The sequence below is a fragment of the Rousettus aegyptiacus genome, unplaced genomic scaffold (assembly GCF_014176215.1).
Source record: "Rousettus aegyptiacus isolate mRouAeg1 unplaced genomic scaffold, mRouAeg1.p scaffold_m13_p_7, whole genome shotgun sequence".
Classification (NCBI taxonomy): domain Eukaryota; kingdom Metazoa; phylum Chordata; class Mammalia; order Chiroptera; family Pteropodidae; genus Rousettus; species Rousettus aegyptiacus.
Window position 1 is genome coordinate 92,931,721 of NW_023416310.1, and position 20,583 is coordinate 92,952,303.

The 20,583-nt window shown below is 39.7% G+C and overlaps 1 protein-coding gene across 1 annotated transcript; it reads left to right on the forward strand.

The window, feature by feature from the left end:
* The first annotated feature begins 126 nt into the window (after positions 1-126).
* On the forward strand, positions 127-20,271 carry PLAC8L1 (PLAC8 like 1). The gene is made up of 4 exons (XM_016126580.2): positions 127-6,657; positions 10,089-10,225; positions 18,842-18,978; positions 20,087-20,271. Exons 1-4 carry the CDS (start codon positions 6,533-6,535, stop codon positions 20,225-20,227), a joined length of 540 nt encoding a protein of 179 aa, XP_015982066.1. The 5' UTR covers positions 127-6,532; the 3' UTR covers positions 20,228-20,271.
* The last annotated feature ends 312 nt before the right edge of the window (positions 20,272-20,583 follow it).

Here is a 20,583-nt window from a genome sequence, read left to right on the forward strand (position 1 = left end):
GATTAATGCAAAAGTGTCAGTATGCTTATTTGATGAAGTGTACTTTACATCAGGGGTCTCCTATCCCAGGGCCAATGACAGGTACCAACCAGTCTGTGGCCAGTTAGCAACTGGGCTGCACAGCAGAGGATGAATGGCTGGCAGGCCAGCGAAGCTTCATCTGTATTTGCATCCTCTCCCCAGTGCTAGCATCACCGCCTCAGCTCTACCTCAGATCATCAGGCATTAGATTCTTAAAGGAGCACTGGTCCCTGGTGCCACAAAGGCTGGGGACTGTTGCTTTATACTATCTATGAAGGCTAAGGCCTGTCCAGCAACTTTTTATATTATACCTATTATGGAGATAGCTGTATTCTTTAAAAAGAAAAAAGAAAATGAGATCATTTTGCTTTTTGAAGGAAAGGAACTCTCATGATTTAAAAATAACAAATGAGAATAAGAATATTTTTGGGCTTTATTACAGTTAATTAACCACCAATAATGTCTTTCCAAGGCTAATATCAATAGTTTATAAGCAGTTTATATTTAATCTACACCAAATTTAGGGATTTTAAAAGACATAATTTTTCCCCCTAGAAATCTGCGTTTATCAAATTTGTCTTGAGTCCAACTGTATTTAAAAACCATGTCGACTATATTGCACATTTATTCTTTTATTCTTGCTGGAATGTCTTTTGATATTGCCTGTACCATCTGTCTTCATTTGAGGAAAAAATATTAGGTATTGACTGGCAGAGGAGAAAAACATTTCCATTTCTTAAAGGATTCAACATAGGGAAAGATCCTCAGAAACCTGAATTTTAACTTCCACATCATGTAAAGAGATTTTATTGAGCTTCTTTATTTTACTCTCTACAATTTGAGATTTCTGGACCTGAGTTTAATGCTTTATCATAGATTTATTAAAGCAAATCATAGAGTGTTAGAACTGAAAGATCCCTTAGATATCATTAAGTGCAAATCATATATCTGCTGGGGATGGGTAGTATAGCATAGTAGTTAAGATTACATGCACTGAGGTCAGCCTAGCTAGGTTAGATTTCCATTTCTCTCATTTGCTACTTGGGTGGTCTTGGCCAATTTTCACCCTGTTTCTCCGTCTATAAAATGGAATTAATAATGTACTTACTTTATAGGCTTTGTGAGTCTGGGAAAATCAAAATCATAGCACTCAGCAAGTGGTTAGCCTTTAGTAATGATACTGATGGTGATGGTGAGCCTTCAGTAAATGTTGGTGATAAATAATAATAATACAAACTAAGATGGATTGGCTTAAGATTGCTATAGGCTATACACACGTAATTTATATTTGTTTCTTTGGAGTAACTGTTTCATTGTTTGCTTTGCTTTAAATTCTTTTCCTGCTCCCTCAGTGTGCATAGCCTTAGTTAGTCCCCAAATCAGAGTAGTCTTTCCTGGTGCATAGACACAAGCCTGCTTCTGTTTAACTTAGGCAAATCAAATAATATGTTCTTGGCAAAAAAAGAAATAATAATTTTAATATTGTGAGTGAATGATTGTGTCTGTCTTATTAAATTGAGCCTGTGAATCTATGCTGCCTTGGATTATTAGTTGAAGTTCATGGATGCTCTGTTCCCACAGTCTCAAGGCCTGAGTATGTCTCTTAGAACAAGCATCCTGCTGAGCTGAATATATTTTTCGTGTTTAAAGGTACATAGGTTTTATACAAGGCAGCCTGTAAACATAAGCCATAACTACATCTTGTACTCAACTGAGAAAAGCAGCAGTTAGCTGAAATACTGAAGAAAAAAACAGGTTGCGTTGGGCTTACTGTAGTGATAGGCGATTGGTACCTTCCTAAGGAATTTTAATCTTTTTAAGTTGTGAAATATAATGCACATACACAAAAAGTGAACAACAAGAACTATATTGCGTACATGCAAAATATATAAAATACACACAAAAAAGTGAACAACAAAACAATTTATCAGCAAAGCAAAACTTTTAATCACCACCCAGTAAAGGGATAGCGCAATGCCAGCACCTCAGAAGCCTGCCTCCTGCCTCCTGCCATAGAGACAAGTTTATGGCCGGCACCTGGTCAGTTTTCCTCCATCTTCCAGTTGAGCTTGAAAAGAATATTTGTTCTGCAATCGTAGAGTCCTGTATATGTGCGTTAGGTCATAGTCGTATCTCGAGTTGTTCAAATCTATATCCTACTGTTTTGTTTTCTCACTTTAGTCCTTGTGTTTGAGACAAGTACTAAAATCTCTCAAAACCATGGATTCACTTAATTCTCCTAGTTCAGACAGTTTTTGTTTTGTATATTTTGGTGCTGTGTTAGTAAACACATATGAATTCAGGTTCCATTATCTTTCTGGCAAACTGAACTTTTTCTAATTAGGAAATGTTCCTCTATTTTTAGAAACATTTTTTGCCGAGGGTCTACTTTGTCTAACACTGATAACACCAGTTTCCTTTTTGCTAGTGTTCATGCTGGATATCTTTTACCACCCTTTTAACCTTGTGTAGCTTTATTTTCTTTTAACATTTTATTTTGACAGATTTTAAACCTACCGAAAAGTCAAAGAATTGGCCAATAAAGAACTAGATACCTGTCACCCAAATTTACCAGTAAGCATTTTGCCACGTTTGCTTTCTTTCTAAATACAGATTAATTTTTTTTTAAAATTTTGGAGTATTTTCAGATTTGCTGAAAAGTTACATCTATTATGTAGAGAGTTCCTATATACCCCTCACTCAGTTTCCCCTAATGTTAACATCTTACATAACCTCGCATTAGTTATCAAAATTAAGTAATTAACATTGGTACATTACTGTTAACTAAATTATAGGCTTTGTTTGGATTTCACCAGACGTTAGTAGTAAATGGCCTGGATCCAGTCCAGGATACCACCTTGCATTTAGATACACTTTTTAAAAATCCTGAACCATTCGACAGTAAGTTGGAGACACCATGACGTTTCACCTTTCAATGCTCCTAAGACCTATGACATTCTCCTGTATAATCACAATATACATATATTTCACTCAAGAAAGTTAACATTGATGCAATAATATTAGGTAATAAGCTTTCCTAATAAAAGAGGCAACAAAATTTCCCCAGTATGTCATCAATAATTTTTTTTTTTTTTTTTTAACCCTCGGGGCCCAAAGATCAAGCATTACATTTTATAGTCATGTCTCTTGATCTTCAAACGGGAACAATTTCTCTGCTTTTGTTTTTTGGTCTTCCATTACAGTCCCACTTTTGAAGACTTCATGCCCGTTGTTAGTAGTTTGCCTCGTGATCTGGGTTTGTCTGTGTTCTCATGTTCAGATTCAGAGTTAAATCGACAAAAGACTACTACTGCGTGGGTGACATTCCCATTGCACCACATCAGGACTCATAGATTATCACAGTGTACCCATTACTGGACATAGTTTGATCACTTGGTTAAAGTAACTATAGACTTTGCCATTGAAAAGGTACCTTTTCCTTCTTGTAATTAATAGGAGGTCTGTAAGGTGATATTTTGAGACTTAGGTAAATATCTCGCTTACCAGCAAACTTTCATGAGATGGTAGTATTCATGGATCATCTTTCTGCCAGTCATTACATTGGTAGTTGTAATAAATAAGCTGAGCTCTTAATTTTATCATTTCTTCCACATTAATTAGGTATCATTCTTCTGTAAAGAAGACATTTCCCCTTTGCTTGCTCGCTCTCTTTTTTTCCCATCATTCTTTTCAAATCACTGCGGACTGATGGATTTTTTTCACATATGCTATCATCGATAACTATCATACTTTGCTCACATTTTTCTAAATTATCTACTGGGAGTCCCATTCAAGGTGGTTTCCATGTCCTTTTGATATCTCTGCATTAGTCTTGGAACATTTCATTGCTCAATGGCACAGCAAGAAGTTCCCAGCTCACCTTGTATTTTCTTTCCTGTCCCAGAACTAGAATCGGTTCTTTCTCCAAGGAGTTCTGCTTCATCTTAATAGTGAATGGTATTAAGAAACCAAGATCTTTGTGTTTTGTTTATTGCTATTAAGGAGTCATTCATCGTTTTTAGGCCTTTCTAATGGGCCAAGCTAAGTCTGGAGAATCACTGCAAATTTTGTAAGTGGGAATGAGATGTCTTCTATAGTTTGTGGTAGTTATGTCCAAACTTTTACAATTTGTGGTAGTCGTGTCTAAAATCTAATGAATATTTCTTAGATATCTATGTGTCTGGCTCTGGTAGGTTTCAATGTCAGCCGGTACATTGTTAAATGATTTTTTTCTTCTTAATATCTTTGGACATAACTTCACATGTATTAGAAAATACTCAGATGCCACCCTAGACTTGCAGGATCAGTTAAGCTTTCTAATTGCCCACTGTTGTGCTTAGAGCTTAATTGGTCATAAGATGGGGGAGGGGGCAAAAAACAGAGCACTTGAAATGTCGTTAGTCTGAACTGAGGGATGCTATAAAAGTGTAGACTACATTTCAGATTTCAGAGACTTAGTAGGACAAAGAATATACAATATCTCAATTTTCTTATATGCTGAACTCATATTTGGAATATTGGGTTAAATATGTTAAAATTAATTTCTTTTTACTCTTAACAAAATGGCTACAAGAAAATTTAAAATGCATATGTGATGGGTATTACATTTCCGTTCGACAGTGTGGTCTAGAGACAATGAAACTTAGGTTAGACATTATTTCCTATCGCATCATATCGAGAGGTACATAATGTCAGTTTCTCCCATTCTTAGTGATGCTAATTTGATAATTTCTAAAAACTCTCCATTTTAGAGATATTTTGGTCATTTCCAGAACTTTCCATTAAAAGATAATGGATTTTAAACCACTTTCAGTGTTTTTGTTGTGAAGGTACTAAAAACTCGGAACTCAGAACTTTTTGTTGTAAAGGTACATTTTTGAGCATTTTCAGAACTCTCCACAGTTAAGATACATTATTTCTCTTGCAACTAGAAATCTGTGAACTGATGTTTTGGTACCTTAGGAATGTCCTGTTCTCAGTTTTTTACCTTACGATTTTAGTATCCCTGGAAGATCCTTTCCTGAATAAATTATGTTGGGGGCTATGCAAAATAGTGATTTTTCTAATGCTGTCTTTTCTTTTTCACAAATAGTTGTCATTCTTTTTAAAAGAAGAACGTTCTTTATTATTCTTTCTCTTTTTCATTGAATTTTTAGGTGAGGGAGCTGTGTGCTGTGTGGTTTAGTCACTTCATACAATAGATGTTTGATTAGAAAAGTTGGGTACAAATGAAATTTTAAAATGTGGCATCAGCTTACATGTACAATGGTTTTTCAGCTCTTCAAAGGAATCTTATTGTAAATCTTTTTTGCAAAGCAAGTAATCACCTCTTAATTTTTGTTATTCTTATAACGTTGAATTTTCACTTATAGCACATTCATTCACCACATTCAGCGCTTATTGTGTTTCAAACACAGCGTTAAGCACTTGGAATAGAGCAGTAAGCCAAGGAACAGGGCCTTCCGAGGACGCGGTCTTCCCGTTAGGAAAATGGTGAGAGTTGCCCAGACCCAGCGAGCGAAGGCAATTACAAAGCTGTATCTGAAGAATTTTGATTTGAGAAGTATAATGTAGGCTTTTGCTAACAACTCTGCTCAAGAAAATGCATTGAAGCACAGAACCATAACTGTTCATGCTCTATGGGTCTGATGAGACGACTACGTAGAATAGTTGGCAGTTTCCTCCTGTCGTCTTTTTAATATTGAATTATGATTGCAGACCCCTCCCCTCGGTGTTTCTTTTTGTTTTGTTTTGTTTTCTCAAAGGACATTTTCCCAGTGTTTCTGGGATCCACACATCCAAAATGCGCGTCCTAGAGGCATAACTCAGAGGCCCCTAAGACGCTGAAGATTCGGAGTGGTGGGGAGGCACTTGCCGGCCTAGCCCTGAGTTATTCACCAGATTCCGTCTGGGCTGGGTAGGAAACGGCAGCATCACTTTTCCTAGCATGCTCAGTGGAGTCCCTGTAAGAGTAGGAGTTTTCTGTAAGTTCTCGAAAGCCTTATTAAAGGCTTGGGACAACCTAGCAGAGGTCAAACTTCAGGAGATGGATATCTGGGCTGAAAGGTACCCCCGTCCTTGCTTTCAGGTTAGTCACGGGACTCTTGCTGAATTGGACCAGTAGTTCAGGGGATGCCGAGAGGCCCCTGCTGCTTCTCACCTCCACTACATGGCAGAAATCTGTAGGCTGAGTCTTCTAAGGAAAGGTTAAGTGACACTTAGCTAGATAAATGTTTATTAGAAGTATCTCTCAAAGGAAAGGGGTTTTCCACCAAAGATAAGTTTTGCTTTGAAACTTAGACTATATCTCCCTTCAGGTGAGTAAGATGGACATGCACACAGTTGGGGAATAAGATGTCTGTCGGTTACACTGCTGTGATGTCAGGTTCTAGAATATCAAGGCGACATTCTTTAGAAGTGCTGTTTCACTTTGGGTTGAACCTAAGTTTAGAATCAGTCAGCTTATCTTCAAAGGGAAAAGGAAGGCGCGAATGACAAGAAAATACCCGTCATGAGTTGGTTTGGAAATGACTTCTCTAGGTTTCCTGAGGATGTTTCCTTACTCAATATACACTCTCCTCTGTTGCTTTCACTCATGTCATCTGAAGATGAACAACATTTTCTTTCCAGCTTGAGGTAGGGAGGAGAGTGAATTTTCACTCCTCACCCCCAGTTTTTACTCTTTGGTCAGACTATCAAATCAGTCTCTTCTTATAAGGGGCCAAGGAAAAGAAAGATGGGCTTGGGAAGAAAGTAATTGTGATCATCTCCCATGTGCACTTGAAAAGGGGCAGCTGATTAGTTCCTTCTGGCCTTCTGAAAAGAGAAAGGCGGGCTTGGGTGAAAACATGTCTCTTTATTCTTAAAATGTTGAACCCTGACCAAATGAAATTATTTCCGATGGCTGCCAGTAATTTCTACTCTTTTGAAATAAAAATTCAAGGGTTTTGGCTTCAGTTTAGAGTATGAAATAATCAAGGAGACCTGAGTGGAAAGCAGAATGAACTCTTAGTACTGTAAGTTTTAGTAAGGAAGAGAGCGATGTGAACCCTTCCGCTCTTCCCCCACCCACTGACTGAAGCAACAGGCATGTGGGAACATTCACTGGGGGAGTGTGCTTAGCTTCTAGGAGAAGAACAGAATGAAGTCAGAGGAGGATGGTGTGTATCTTATGTATGTCCTAGCACTGTTACTCAGTAGGAGCAGATAACTAGAATGATTGGGATCAGCCTCTTGCCTCCCACCAGCGGAAGCCTCCTTCTGCCTATCAAGGTGACCAGACCTGGTTTGCCTGAGATTCCTGATTTTAGCACTAAGAGTTCTCCACCCTAAGAAAACACATAGTCCTGGGCAAATTGGGATGATTGGTCACCCTGATTGAATTTTAAGATATTTAGGTATCACATATGACAACTGAGAAACTGCCCATATCTTCCTCCCTCACCCCTCCCCCTCCCTCCTTTCCTTCCTTCCTTCCTTCCTTCCTTCCTTCCTTCCTTCCTTCCTTCCTTCCTTCCTTTTGTTTCTATGGCATGTGCAGCATCTTTAAGCTACAATAACAATAGCTGCCATTGATTGCATGCCTACTATGTGCCAAGTGCATGATCTTGTTTAATCCTCCTGGCAACCACGGAGGTAGAATATTTTAAATCCAATTTTTTGGAAGAGGAGTCCAGACTTGAAGGCTGTGACAAGTTGTGTTTCCCAAGGTCAGCCAACTAGAATGCAACATAGCCACATTTGTACATTACTGTGCCTGGATCTAGAATCTGATCTTTGTCCACTCATTAAAGCATTCGACTGGAAATGGACAGCTGCTCTGATTCAGAAAAGCTTTGTCACCATCAGTTTACCCACTGTTTTTAAGCTCCTTCCTCTTAATGGGCTATAAGATTCTCTGGGATAATAGAGGTAAAAGCTGTGCAGGAAGCTATGGTAGCTACTTCAGTCTGATCCCTGTAGCAGCTCCTGAATAATTATTTGGTTCTTAAAGGAACTACTGAGTGCCTGGCAGATAGAAAGTACTATGCCTGTTATTTTAATTATGACACATGAGCTATCATCTTGAACTAAAATATTTTAGCCAGTACTTGTTGGTTCGAACGTTGTAATATAAAAATCACCAAAGATTCAGGGTATGAAGGAAAGAAACTCAACGATGTACTTCCTGAGTTCAAAATTAGGTAAAACACACACACAAAACAACTTTTATTTCCACTAAGGAAAAGCTATCCTCTTAGTTATTTGATTTGGATTAGATAAGGGACAGGCTTCCTTGCCATAATAAAAGGTGTTAGGCACATAATGCTGAGATAGAAGCAGAAAATTCTATTCTAGGGCTGCAAACTGTAAATGGTTTATTTCAGGGGAAAATGGAATCCAGGGGCTCAGCCCTAAGAAACTCCTCTGCTGAAGTTGGAGATAATTGGAAGCTCTTAGTGTTATGACGGAAGCGCCAACTTATAGGCATCACATTGAGAGGTAAATCCTCGGATTGTGTGGAAGGATGCAGGAAGCTTTTAGGTGATTCTCTGCTTTTATTTCATCAATTCACACCTGAGAGTTGCACCTTTACTAGAGAATGTACCACAGTTAAGGCTACATAATTTATAGACAGACTCAAGGATTCAAATATAATGGAAGAGACAAGGCAATTCAGTTTGATCCCATTCAACAAATACATGCACCCACTAGGTTTTAAGGTGGTGTGCTGGATTCTGGGGGTACGGGGAGAAGCAGCATGTGCCCCCGACCTCAAGGAGTTCTCATGGAACTAGAGGAGATGAGATCCATGTAAAGGCATTTTCTTCTGGGCCAGTTTGAAATTCTCATAGGTGTCTTAATCTGCTTGGGCCACCATAGTAGAATGCTATAGACTGGGGGGCTAGAAGAACAGAAATTTATTTTCTCACAGTTCTGGAGTCTGTAAGTCCAAGACCAGGGTGCCACACGGTCCGGTTCTGGTGCGGCCTCTCTTCCTGGTTTGTAGCCTTTTCGCTGTAGTTTACATGGCCTTTCCATTTCTTGGAAGGCCAGCAATTCTGCCAGATCGGGACCCCACCTCCATTCCTCATTTAACCTTAATTATCAACTAAAGGCCCTGTCTACAAATAGTCACACTGGGGGCTGGCTTCAGCTTAAGAATTTGAGGGACACAATTCTGTCCATGGCAATATGCCCTCACCCACATTATAACAAATGTATTAAAATGTACCCACACCATATATTATATCTTTTTTTTTTTTTTGCTGTACAATAAATGCAAGGATTTTCATAATTTTGCTTTTGACATTTGGCTATGAGTCATTTATGATCGGCTGCTGCAGTCATTCATACTTGGGATTTTTTTTTAAATGAGAAAATTATAAATTGTTTTCAAATGTAATACAATATTTGTGAATTCTAAATTTGACAATTCACGAGCTTGGCATAATGCTAGATTTTTGTGTTTAATTGAGCATTAACTAATTTGCATTTCTGCGGATTTTATATTTTGGAGCCGATACCTCATTCGGGGTCTGGAATGCCTAATGGATAAGAGGGCTGGGCATATTTCATAGCTGCACTTTGTACTTCTGGACAGGTAGCTCCCCACCCTGACCTCTCTCCCAACGTCTGGTGCAGCATCTCCAGCTGTTCGCTGGGCCTCCTCCTGATGTTTCACTGGCACTTTAGACTGGCTGTGTTCCAAGCATCCTCTTCCCACCCAGCCTGCCTCCTGTTTCAGGAAATGGCATGCTGGGGTTTGCACCGAGGCCTCTTGCTTCCAAATTTGTGGGTTTAACTATTATGAAACACTGAGACGCACTGAGAAGTAGACGGGACATTGAGTTTGAGTGACAGGATTTGGAATAATAATGCCGTTAATAGTGATGGGGTAAAAAGTCAGAGAAGGTAGGATGAAGGAGGAGGGAGGAAGATGGTGGGGGCAGTTTGGGTCATGAATTAAGAGCCGCCCGGCATCACTGGGGTGCTGTCTCCTCTTTATCACTCTGTCTTGGCTAAATGATTGTCCTTCTGAACCATCTCCTTTGTTTTTAAGTAAATCACCATCCTTGACTCTCCAGGAGCCACGAGCCAGCCCAGCCCGTGGTGAAGCAGCCTGTCTGGGGAGCCAGTGGCAGGACCACGGTCACGACGATTGTCCGGACTGGCGGGGACTGGAGCACCGGGCTCTTCAGTGTCTGCAAAGAGAGGAGAATTTGTATGTTTTCCCTCTTCGTTTAAATTCTCCTTCCCTGTTTTCTTTCCCAAGACATCAGTGGGTAGGGAAGTGACATCAGGGACAGGGACAGAAATTAAATGGTTTCGGAATAACTGGACTATTTCTCTAGTGACTCAGATGCACTCCTTGGCAGGAAAAATCTTGCTTTTCAGAGACGTGGATGCTAGTCTGTACTAGGTGGTGACTTAAAGATTTTTTTTAAATGGCAAAATCCACTGTTGGCAAAGACACGAAATGGGCTCTCTCATCTGCTGCTGGTGGGAGTGGAAAAGGTACAACCTTCCCAGCGGATGGTTTAGCAATATGTATGAAAAGAACCCCAAATGTTACGTAGCTTTTGATCCAGTGATTACATGTTCAAGCATTTAGTTTAAGGAAATAAATCATGTGTGAAGTTTTAGCAGCAACATTAAATTTCGTAGTATCGGTTATTATAGCAACAATCTGGAACAACCTGAGTGCTTAACGGGGGCACCCATACAATGAATTATTATACAGCCATCAAAAGTCATGTCGTAGAATAACATTTTATGAGATGAGACGTTTTGGATACATTTTTTAAGTTAAAGAAGCAGATCGTAAAACTATGCACCTTAGACACCATTTGGGGAAATATTTAGAAAAATATCTGGAATAATACAAATACAAGTGTTTACAGCGATGTGTCCAGATGGTAGACTAATGAATAATTTTTATTTTGTTTTTGCTTATCTCATTCTAGTATTTCTATGAAGAATGTGTACTACTGTTATAACAATAGGAGAGATCACAAAATGAAGCCCCCCTTGTTGATTGACACCTTTGCAGACAGTGGTTCAGCTATAAAGAAGTAGCAACAACACTGCCCTCTGGCTACATGATTTTCCCCTGGGTTTGAAGGTCAAAGCACATCAGTTCTATTTTTGCCTCAGGACATTCTGACCCATCTCTGGTGTCACATGATGATATCCCCTTCCAGGACCTAATGCTCTTGCCTTAGGGAGCAACTCAGTCACAGGATCTTTCTTGGAGTGGGGGGTGGGGACAGGTTCATTCTGATGGTTGAAGGGCAGTCTCTTAAGTTCAGAATCTAACCGACCATGGATCTAATATGTTTGAGGAATATGGCTCTCTCTACCTTTTATAGGCTTATTTGGGAAGATCTGAATTTGTCCTAAAGCTTCACAGGTTGTATCATTCGGAGAGCTCTGAACTGTTACATGATGTGAGTCTTCATTCTGCCGAGAGTCTTGCTGAGGGAAGAGCTCAAAGAGCATTTTCCGATGCTCTGATCATCCAGGCTGGTGCCTTCAGTTTGCTGGGGCCTCCCAAAGCCTGCCCAGCACCAGACCCTGCCTTCCATCTTTGTCCCTTTGCCCATCTGACCCCGGGCTCTGCAGTTTTTTTTTTTCCTGCCTTTGCTACCCATGTGGACTTTTGACCAGACAATTATTCTGGCCAGTTGTTCTCTAATTCTCTCAGGATTCTTTCTTGTTGTCTTCCAGATTCTCGGTCTTTGGTTGTGACTCAGTATTGAGGTGCAGAGAAAGCAGATCAGGCATGTGGAGATGTGGAGACCTACCTCCACATTGGGAGGTGGATGGTTTTCCTCTTGTAGCATGTGGTTGGGAGTTGGGGAGCCATACATGCGTTTCCAAGTAGGACAGAGCCTGGAATATAATGCAGTGTTTAGGAGAACACATTTGTTTCATATTTAGACCTTGCCTTGAATTTTAACTCTGCCTCTCACTGGACATTTGACAAATTCTCTGGGTCCTTATTTTTCTATCTCTAGAACGAGGATAATAAAAGTGCCTACTTCAAGGGTGGCTGTCAGGATTAAAGCAGATAATGTATAGAATCTACTCTTAACATTGCTTTGGAACATAACTGGATCAGAGTTTTGTTGGTTGCATGCTTTACTGGGTAGAATAGTGTCTCCTCAAAATTCACGTCTGCCTGGAAGCTCTGATTGTGACCTTATTTTGAAATAGGGTTTTTGCAAAGTAGTCAAGTTAAAAAGAGGTTATACTGGATGAAGGTGGGCCCTAATCCAATAGCTGGTGTTCTTATAAGAAGAGGGAAATTTAGACACAAATGCACTGAAAAGAAGGCCATGTGAAGGTAGGTGTAGGCAGAGATTAGAATAATGCATCTATTAGCCAAGGAATGCTAAAGATTGCTAGCAACCACCAAAAGCTTGGAGAGAGGCATGGAACAGATTCTTACCTCAGAGCTTCCAGAAGGAACCAACCCTGCCAACACATTGATTTCAGGCTTCTAGCCTCCAGAATTTTCTAGTGAGAGAATAATTTCTCTTGTTTTAAGATGCCCAATTTGTGGTATTTTGGTCTGGCAGTCCAAGGAAACTAATACACAAGCAAACATTGGATTTCATTAGAAGGCTGTGGGATAACTCGCAGAATCAAAATACCAACTAAAAACTAAGCTCAGAAGGGATTAGATGCGTTAGTCTGATAGTCTAATGAACTCCAAACATGTTTATTCTGTTGTTTTCCTGTCTGAGAATTGATGTTTTAGCAGATAGAGCCCAATTTTCCTAGCTTAGGTCATGCGCCTGCTCTTGGCAAGGCCAGGCCGTTTTGAGTGACAGTTCTATCAATATTGCCAACAATACTGAAGGGATAATTTTCTAAATTTTTCTGTTGGGGTACTGTTCTCAGGAATATCCTAGCAACTATACAACAATGCACTTAATGGATCTTAGGTATTAATGTTGTTGTTATACATTTTTATCATCTTCCAGCATGTTGAGAGCAAAGAGTAGTTCAGGAGACTTAGACTGGCTGTGGTAGAGTGATTCCCACCCAATCCCAAGAGTATCTAAAAAGTTGCTCAAAGAAAGGTCCACTCCTCACCTCTCTGCTTAAACCTTGCTTCGTAGCTTAGCTCTGCTCCCCACCCCTAGCGGTGTTCGAGAGACCAACCACACTGGATCTCCCTGGGAGTCCTTGCTTCATCTGAGAGCCCATTCTAGGGGAAGGGGAAAAGGAAAGACGTGGAGAAATATGTACAATATTCTTTACAACTGGGCATGACCCATGGAGGAGAGGCCATGAATATACAGTGCAATGATCTTGGATGTTCTGTGTTCTAATTGTTCCTTAAATGGGCTTCCATTTTTGTGACTGCTCATAGTATCTCTTAGCTCATTGTGTTAAAAGGAAATTTAAAAGCAATATCACTTTGTATACTCATCTGTCCCATAATTCTCAGAACGTATGAGTGCTATGAATCCTAGCTTTCTTTCTTTCGTGTTTAAAATGGCTACTTCATCCACAAAATTTCATTTCCAGCAAATTACTGTGAAAATAGTTGTGACTAACTGGGGAACAAAAACGGAGAACTTCTTGCCGTGACTTCGTTCCATGCCAGATTCCCATCCTGGGACACCTTCCCATGAACTGTTGAGAATTATTGCTGCAATTTGTCATCCATTAAGCAAAGGGTACATTAGGAACAGCGATGATCTCCTTTTCTTTTTGACATTTTGCTTCTTCGTTTTAGTGTAATTATATTTTCGGAGCTGACTGCCTCTTCCCACTTCCGTGCTTGCATCTGAGTTCTCGCTGCACTGGGATTAGCAAACAGGTGCTACTGTGTCCTGGGAAGGCGTGGTTGCTGGAGGCTCAGGTGTGAAGATGAAGCCAGCTCAGTGCTTTAAAAAAAAAATGATTTTGAATAGATTACCATGCACATGATGCAAAATTGAAAAGTGCCTACCCCTTTGGTACATGAAAACCAGGCATTCCATCTTTTTCCCTCTCTCCCCCAGTTCTCCTCCCCAGAGGCAATCACTCTTACCTGAATCCAGATACAATCTATATGCTTGTAAAGATAAATTTTTAAAAAATTTAATGAAACTAGATTAATATTCCTTTATTTTATAGTATCAATAATCATTGTAAAAAAGAAAAACACACAAGGCTATAAGAGAAAAAAGCAGTATCCTGTAATCAAAGCCATCAGAGATCACCGTTGTTAATGTATCTATGCTTCCAAATGTTTTGCTGTGTGTGTGTATATAATTTACACAAACAGCAGAACTGTAAACACACTGTTCTGCACATTTGTTTTAATTTGGCAATATGACTAGGTGATCAGATTATATCTGCACTTCTGGAGCTAATATTTTAAACTGCTATGTAGATTCCATTTATCCAAAAATTCCCATTGTGGACCTGTATGTGATTTCCACACTTTTGCTCTGTGAATATACTCGTACACATGTCATTTTGCATGCTTGTGACTTTATCTATTGGCTAATTGTTGTGGAGTAAACCTGATAGTCAAATAGTATGTACCTTTTTTTTTTTTTTTTTTAATTTTGATAAATGTTGCCAAATGGCTCTCGGTCTGAGGTTCTACTAATTTACACTCCCACCCACAGTGTACGTGTGTGCCTCGTTCCTATTTTGAGCATCTCTTATTGTCAGATGGTTCTGCCTTTTTGCAATAATTGATCTGAAATGTGTCTTGCTGCAATTTCCACCCACCTTTCTTACTTTTGATCTCTGGGGCTCTCCACACTCTGGTTTTGTGTAGGCTTCTTCTTCTTCTTCTTCTTAGAATTATTTTTATCTCAGTTGCCCTATGACTTAAAATGATGAATAATGAACCACATTCCATGAACCACAGTATAAGGTGGAACCCATCTCAGGGAACAGGCCAAGAATATTTAGGCTGTGTGTGCTTACACAACCACCAGGCCTCCGAATGTAAGAGGAAGAGGCTGAATTTATGGCTCAAATCCCTTTTGAGCCTATGCACCTTAGCTTTTTAAAACAAAGCATAAATGGTGTTATGCTGTACCTATTATTATGCAGTATTTTTTTTTAACTCAAACTCTGTCTTAGAGATTTAACTCTGTTGGTACTTAACTGACCTTTCATTGCATTCTTAATTATTCCACAGTATGATTTGTACCATCGTGGTTTAGTTACACTTCCATCTATTAATGTACATTTGTTTTAGATTTTAAACTACAAATAATCCAGCAGTGGACATCCTGGCCCCTGCTGCTTTGTGTGCATGTGTAAGCATCACTCGAGGGTAGATCCTGATGAGTGGAATTGCGGGGCCCGGGAGGGTTTAAAAGTTTGTGGGATTTGGCCAAGTTGCTGTCCCCAGTGGCAGGACCAGTTCCTACTCCCATCAGTGCATGGAGCACCTACTTCTCCAAGATTTTCTACAATGTTTGACATTTAAAAACTTAAGAAAAATTTGCCATTCTTATGGGTGAGACATGATTTCTGACAGTCTTGATATGCATTTCCCTGATTACTAACAGCACTGAGCAACTTTTCATGTTTGAGATCGGCCCTTTGTATTTTCTCTTTGGTGAATTTCCTGCCTGTGTCCTATGCCCGTTTTCTTCTTTTGTTTAATTCTTTATATATTAATTTGTAAAAATTCTCTGTATATTCTGGATACTCACTCTTGGCCTGTGATATATATTGGAAAACTTGCTTTTAGAGACTCTTCAAAACAAAGAATTCCATCATCCTACCCTTGCGCATTCCTGAGGTGTGAGCCCACGTACCTATCCCACTGTGCTCCCTCACAGCACAGGCCATAATGCCTGAAGCAGTTCCATGATTTAAGACTGTCCCACAGGGATAAATATAAAGCATTAGTAGTGAGGGTACTGTCTGGGAGCATACAAACCCACAACCTTTGTGGGATACTAGATAAATGCACAAAACATGAGGACGTATGGACTTATGTGTTGTATGTAGTAAAGACTTTTGGGCCAGACTACGTGAGTTCAAATCTGGCCTCTGCCCCTCCTGCTAAATGTATGAACTTGGGGGAATTACCTTACACCCTCCAAGTATCAGTTCTTTCATCTGTAAAATATGCATAAGAAGAGTATAATTTTACAGGATTATTGTGCAAATTAAATGAGTTAATGCAAAGTATTTTTAGCAGTGCTTGGCACAGGGTTAAATTTATATGAGTGTTAGCTATTACATAATAAAATTTTGGCTTTCATATATATATATATTATCATTTCTGATTTCCATCTCTAGGGAATCGAATGGTCATATGAAGAAAAATATTAAAAATAACAATGTGTTTTTAAAAAGGCACACAGACCATAAAAACAGGTACAGGAGTTCTGATGCACAAACCCACTTCTCTACATTGTGCTTGCTGAGGATGGCAAGTGTTTCTCTATGTTGAACTGGTGCAGCTTCGGCAGTCGTGTAAACACAATTTATTATTCACTTAGTGTGCCAGCTTTATAATTCTGCAGGTTTTTAGACTTTTTTTATTTGCAGGGACTTTTTATACTATTTTATAATCCATGCATAAAGTGAGATTTGATTGACTTTTATGTATCATGATTTCAAAGTCCCCTAATTTAAGGTTGCATGCAATGTGACCACTCTGAACTCGCTGTAAGTTTACTGGACCACTTGGCTGTCTCTGAGCTGTTTCTACCAGTTGTCAGTGCTGGATGGGGTCTGCTGATTTCACTGGAAGTAATGATTTTTTTTTTTTAAATGTGGAGTAAAACATCCTAGAAACAACTCAAGGCTGTATACAGAGTTTGTTTTCAGCCACGTGAATCTTATAGGACGTGATTTAGCGATTATCTTAAGATTCCTGGATGGATGAAATCGATGTTCTGTTCCTTGAAGATAAGCTGCTCCTTGTCTTACCACACACCCCTCCCCAAACAGCCCCAGTCCTCCTGGCTTTAATGCACATGCCGCCTCACCCCTCATGTGACACTGGAGAAGTCCAGAGTCCTGGAACAGCCCTTGGAAGTTATGAGATAAAACAGCATTCCTATCTTTTTGCTTCTTGGTTATGGAATTTGGGAGTGGGACTTTGCATTCCTCATGTTGGGGATGTGGGAGGGAGGGATAGGTAGGCAGACAGGCCTTTGACAAGAAGTTCTTCTAGTATGCTAGTGACATGATGTGTGAGCCTTTGTGTCTGGTGCACCAAAAGGCTATGATCACTACCATTTCACACTCATGAAAATGGCTAAAATAAAGGCTGACAGTAGCAAATGTTGGTGAGGATGTGAATAACAAATTCTCATATATTGCTGGTGGGAGTGTTAAATGATGTAAATACTTTGGAGAACTGTTTATTAGTTTCTTGAACAAGTTAAACATAAATCTACCCTATGATCTAGCAATTCCATTTCCAGGAATTCAAGTGAAATGAAGATGTACCTCCACATAAAGACTTGTAAATGAATGTTCATCGTACTTGTTTATAATAGCAAAAATTGGAGTAATAGGTGGGAGAATGGATAAACAATTTGTGGAATGGATAAACAATAAAAAAACCTACAGATTCACAAAACATAGATGAATCTCAAGAAACACGATGTTGAACAAAAGAAGACAATTACAAAAGTAAACATGATTCCATTTATACAAAGTCTGAGAAGAGGTAAAATTCATCTATGGGCATCGAAATCGGAGTAACGGTCACCTGTGGAGTGGGGGTGGGAAGGCTTGTGGGCCATCCCTGGCTGAGGGCAGTGTTCCACACGTTTCGTTACTTGGGGGAATATGATTGTCAGACTCATCTAACTGAACATTTGTGATCTGTGCATTTTCTTGTATTTAATTATGCCTCAGTAATGTATTTATCTAATGTATTTTTAAAGGTTTTTATTAGCTTCCTCCCCCCACTGGTTCATAGTCCTAATTATTTGCATTCATCTAGGTTGTCATCTATCTCAGTGCTAGATGACATAACATATTCATTGTATATCAGGGGTTTTTAACCTGCAGTCTGTTGATAGTTTTCAATGATCCTTGAACCCGTGAAATCGAATGTACAATTTTGCATATCCGTGTGCATGTAGTTTTCCTTTTCCTTGAGGAGCGAGTACATAGCTATTATCATATTCTCCAAAGAGTCCATAACCCAAAACATTTAAAACAGAACTTCTGTGTTAGTTGGTTCATGAAGAATGTATACGAAACAGTATCAGTAGTTAAAGATGAGTGAATGAATGAATGAATGACAAACTGTTTCCAGTTGATGTTCAAGGAACCAAGGCTCTAATGGTTTACAGATTAAAACTGGCAAGTGTCAGTGGCTCCATTAAACTAGCAAAAATTAGAGTAACCTGCTGGCCTCAGAAATAGAACAAAGTTCTGATAAGAACAGCGGGCAGAATCAGTATACCATAAAAGCTTACAATCACACTTATAGAACAAGATGCCTGTTATTGAAAAGTATCATATACTGTGTCTATTTTAAATATTGAAATTAGATCAATGAACATAATAGAAGCAGAAGTTATAATCTAGTTGTAAAAAAATTATTCCATGCTTTCTCTCGACAAGAAGAAACAATCACCATAGTGAATGCTAACTGCATTGTTTCAGATTCACCTTTGCCGGTGTACAATGAGAGAAGACAATTTCTATGTGGCTTAGTTATGGCAATTTTCATACACTGAGCTTTGAGAATTGGTTGTTCATTCTTAATCTCTGATTGCAGGGAGACAAAGCAATATTAAATTGATGGCACAGGGTTATAAATGCTCTTCGAGATGGGAATTTGCTCGGAGAAACTTCTGAGAACCTTGGCTTTCTGTTATGTGGTTATCGACAGGTTTCTGTGGTCTCTTTTGTCCAATGTGCCTTGAGTGTGACATCGCCAGGCATTATGGAGAGTGTTTTTGTTGGCCATTGTTACCTGGGTCCACCTTTGCCCTGAGAATTGGCACCAGAGAGAGACATAAAATACGGGTAAGTGTGTTTGAACATATATGTGAACCTGGATCTATATGAGAACCTGGATGCCATTCAAACCTGTGATTCTTGCCCCCTCCCCACCAAAAAAAAGTCTGGGTGAGGCTGCTTAAAAACACCATGCTTAGCAGAAGACTTTGGGAGAGGAAAGGCAAGAAATTTCTGATGTAATTCTTTATTAGTAGGATGTGTGTTAACCAAAGTGTATTTCCAAGGGTTACCTATTTATAATGCAGATTAGTGGTCAGTGGGCCACTTCTGTTTTGCTGCAAGAGGAGTTGACAGAATTACATCAGATTTGGACGATATATTTGGGATGGTCTGACTTAAAATGTAGCCTATGTGACATATGCAGAATTCACTTTAGGGGTTCCCTGGAGACTCTTCAAAGAGCCAGACAGTCGATTTCCAGTGCAGCCGAGACTGAGGTACAACGAAGGATGGAGGACAGACAGGTCATACATATTAAGATGAGGATTTTTTTTTTAAAAAAGCATCTCTTGATGTATTCATATGAAATGATTCCTAAGATGTATTTTTAAGTGAAAAAAGAAAAAACCAGCAAGGCATAGAAGTATTCCACTATTTGCATAAAAAGAACATATATGTATATACTAGCATAGACAGAGAATTTATGTAGAAGTGTAGATAAGAAACTGCCAACCATGGTTGCCCCTGGAGGGGTAACTGGGTGGCTGGGGACAGCTGTAGAAGGGATTTACTATTTACTTCCTATCCCTTCTTACTGTGGGAATTTTGGACTGTGAGCATTTATTACCATTTCAAAGACATAAATAAAATACTTATAATTACTAAGTCCTAAGAGAGAAAAAGATGTTGACAGAGAAATCAGTGGTTTCAATTATGAAGTCTATATCAAACGCCCAAAAGGCAGGTCTCTGAATTGCACGGACAGATTAGCTGGCGAGCAGCTTGGCCCTTGCGTAACCCAGTGGAGCTGTGTCCTGGGCACTGACTTAGGGGTGCCCGTCGGTCTTGGAAACAGTGCATGGGGTGGGCCATCAGGTGGAACTGCAGGGGTCTCTGGGTAATGGAAACTAGCCTCAGCGCTTGCAGCAGAACAGACACGGGCTCTCCCCCCTAGGGCTCACTGTGCGAGGACTGGCTGGCGGTGCACTGCTGTTGGCCTTTTTCCATCTGTCAGGTGGCCCGGGAGCTAAAGATGAGGAACTCTCGACTCTATGAAATCTCAGCAGCCCCTTCCACTAAGGACACCTTTGTCTGACAGAGCAAGAAAGCTCCTCCTCACTCCCCCTCGCCCTCCCCTCAAACCCCTCATAGTAGAGAGATTGTTAAAAGTTTTCACGGAAGTAGTATGGAAATAAACGATTCCCCCACAGCTGTCTTTACTGTCGTTCTTTCTTTCCTCATTCCCCCGATGCAGACTCTTATTTGTCTGGATTCGTTATGCCAGCCCAGCCATACCAGGCAGGTTCTAGACGTGAGTTTTGTGCCCTCCATCCGCCTGCCCGGAGTTTTGGAAGGCTGCGTTTTTCACCCTCTTCCTACTGCTGTCCTTTCATGAGGGATGTCTGGAAAATTGGAAGAATTGACATATGGCTTTCTTAAGCCAAGCCCCCT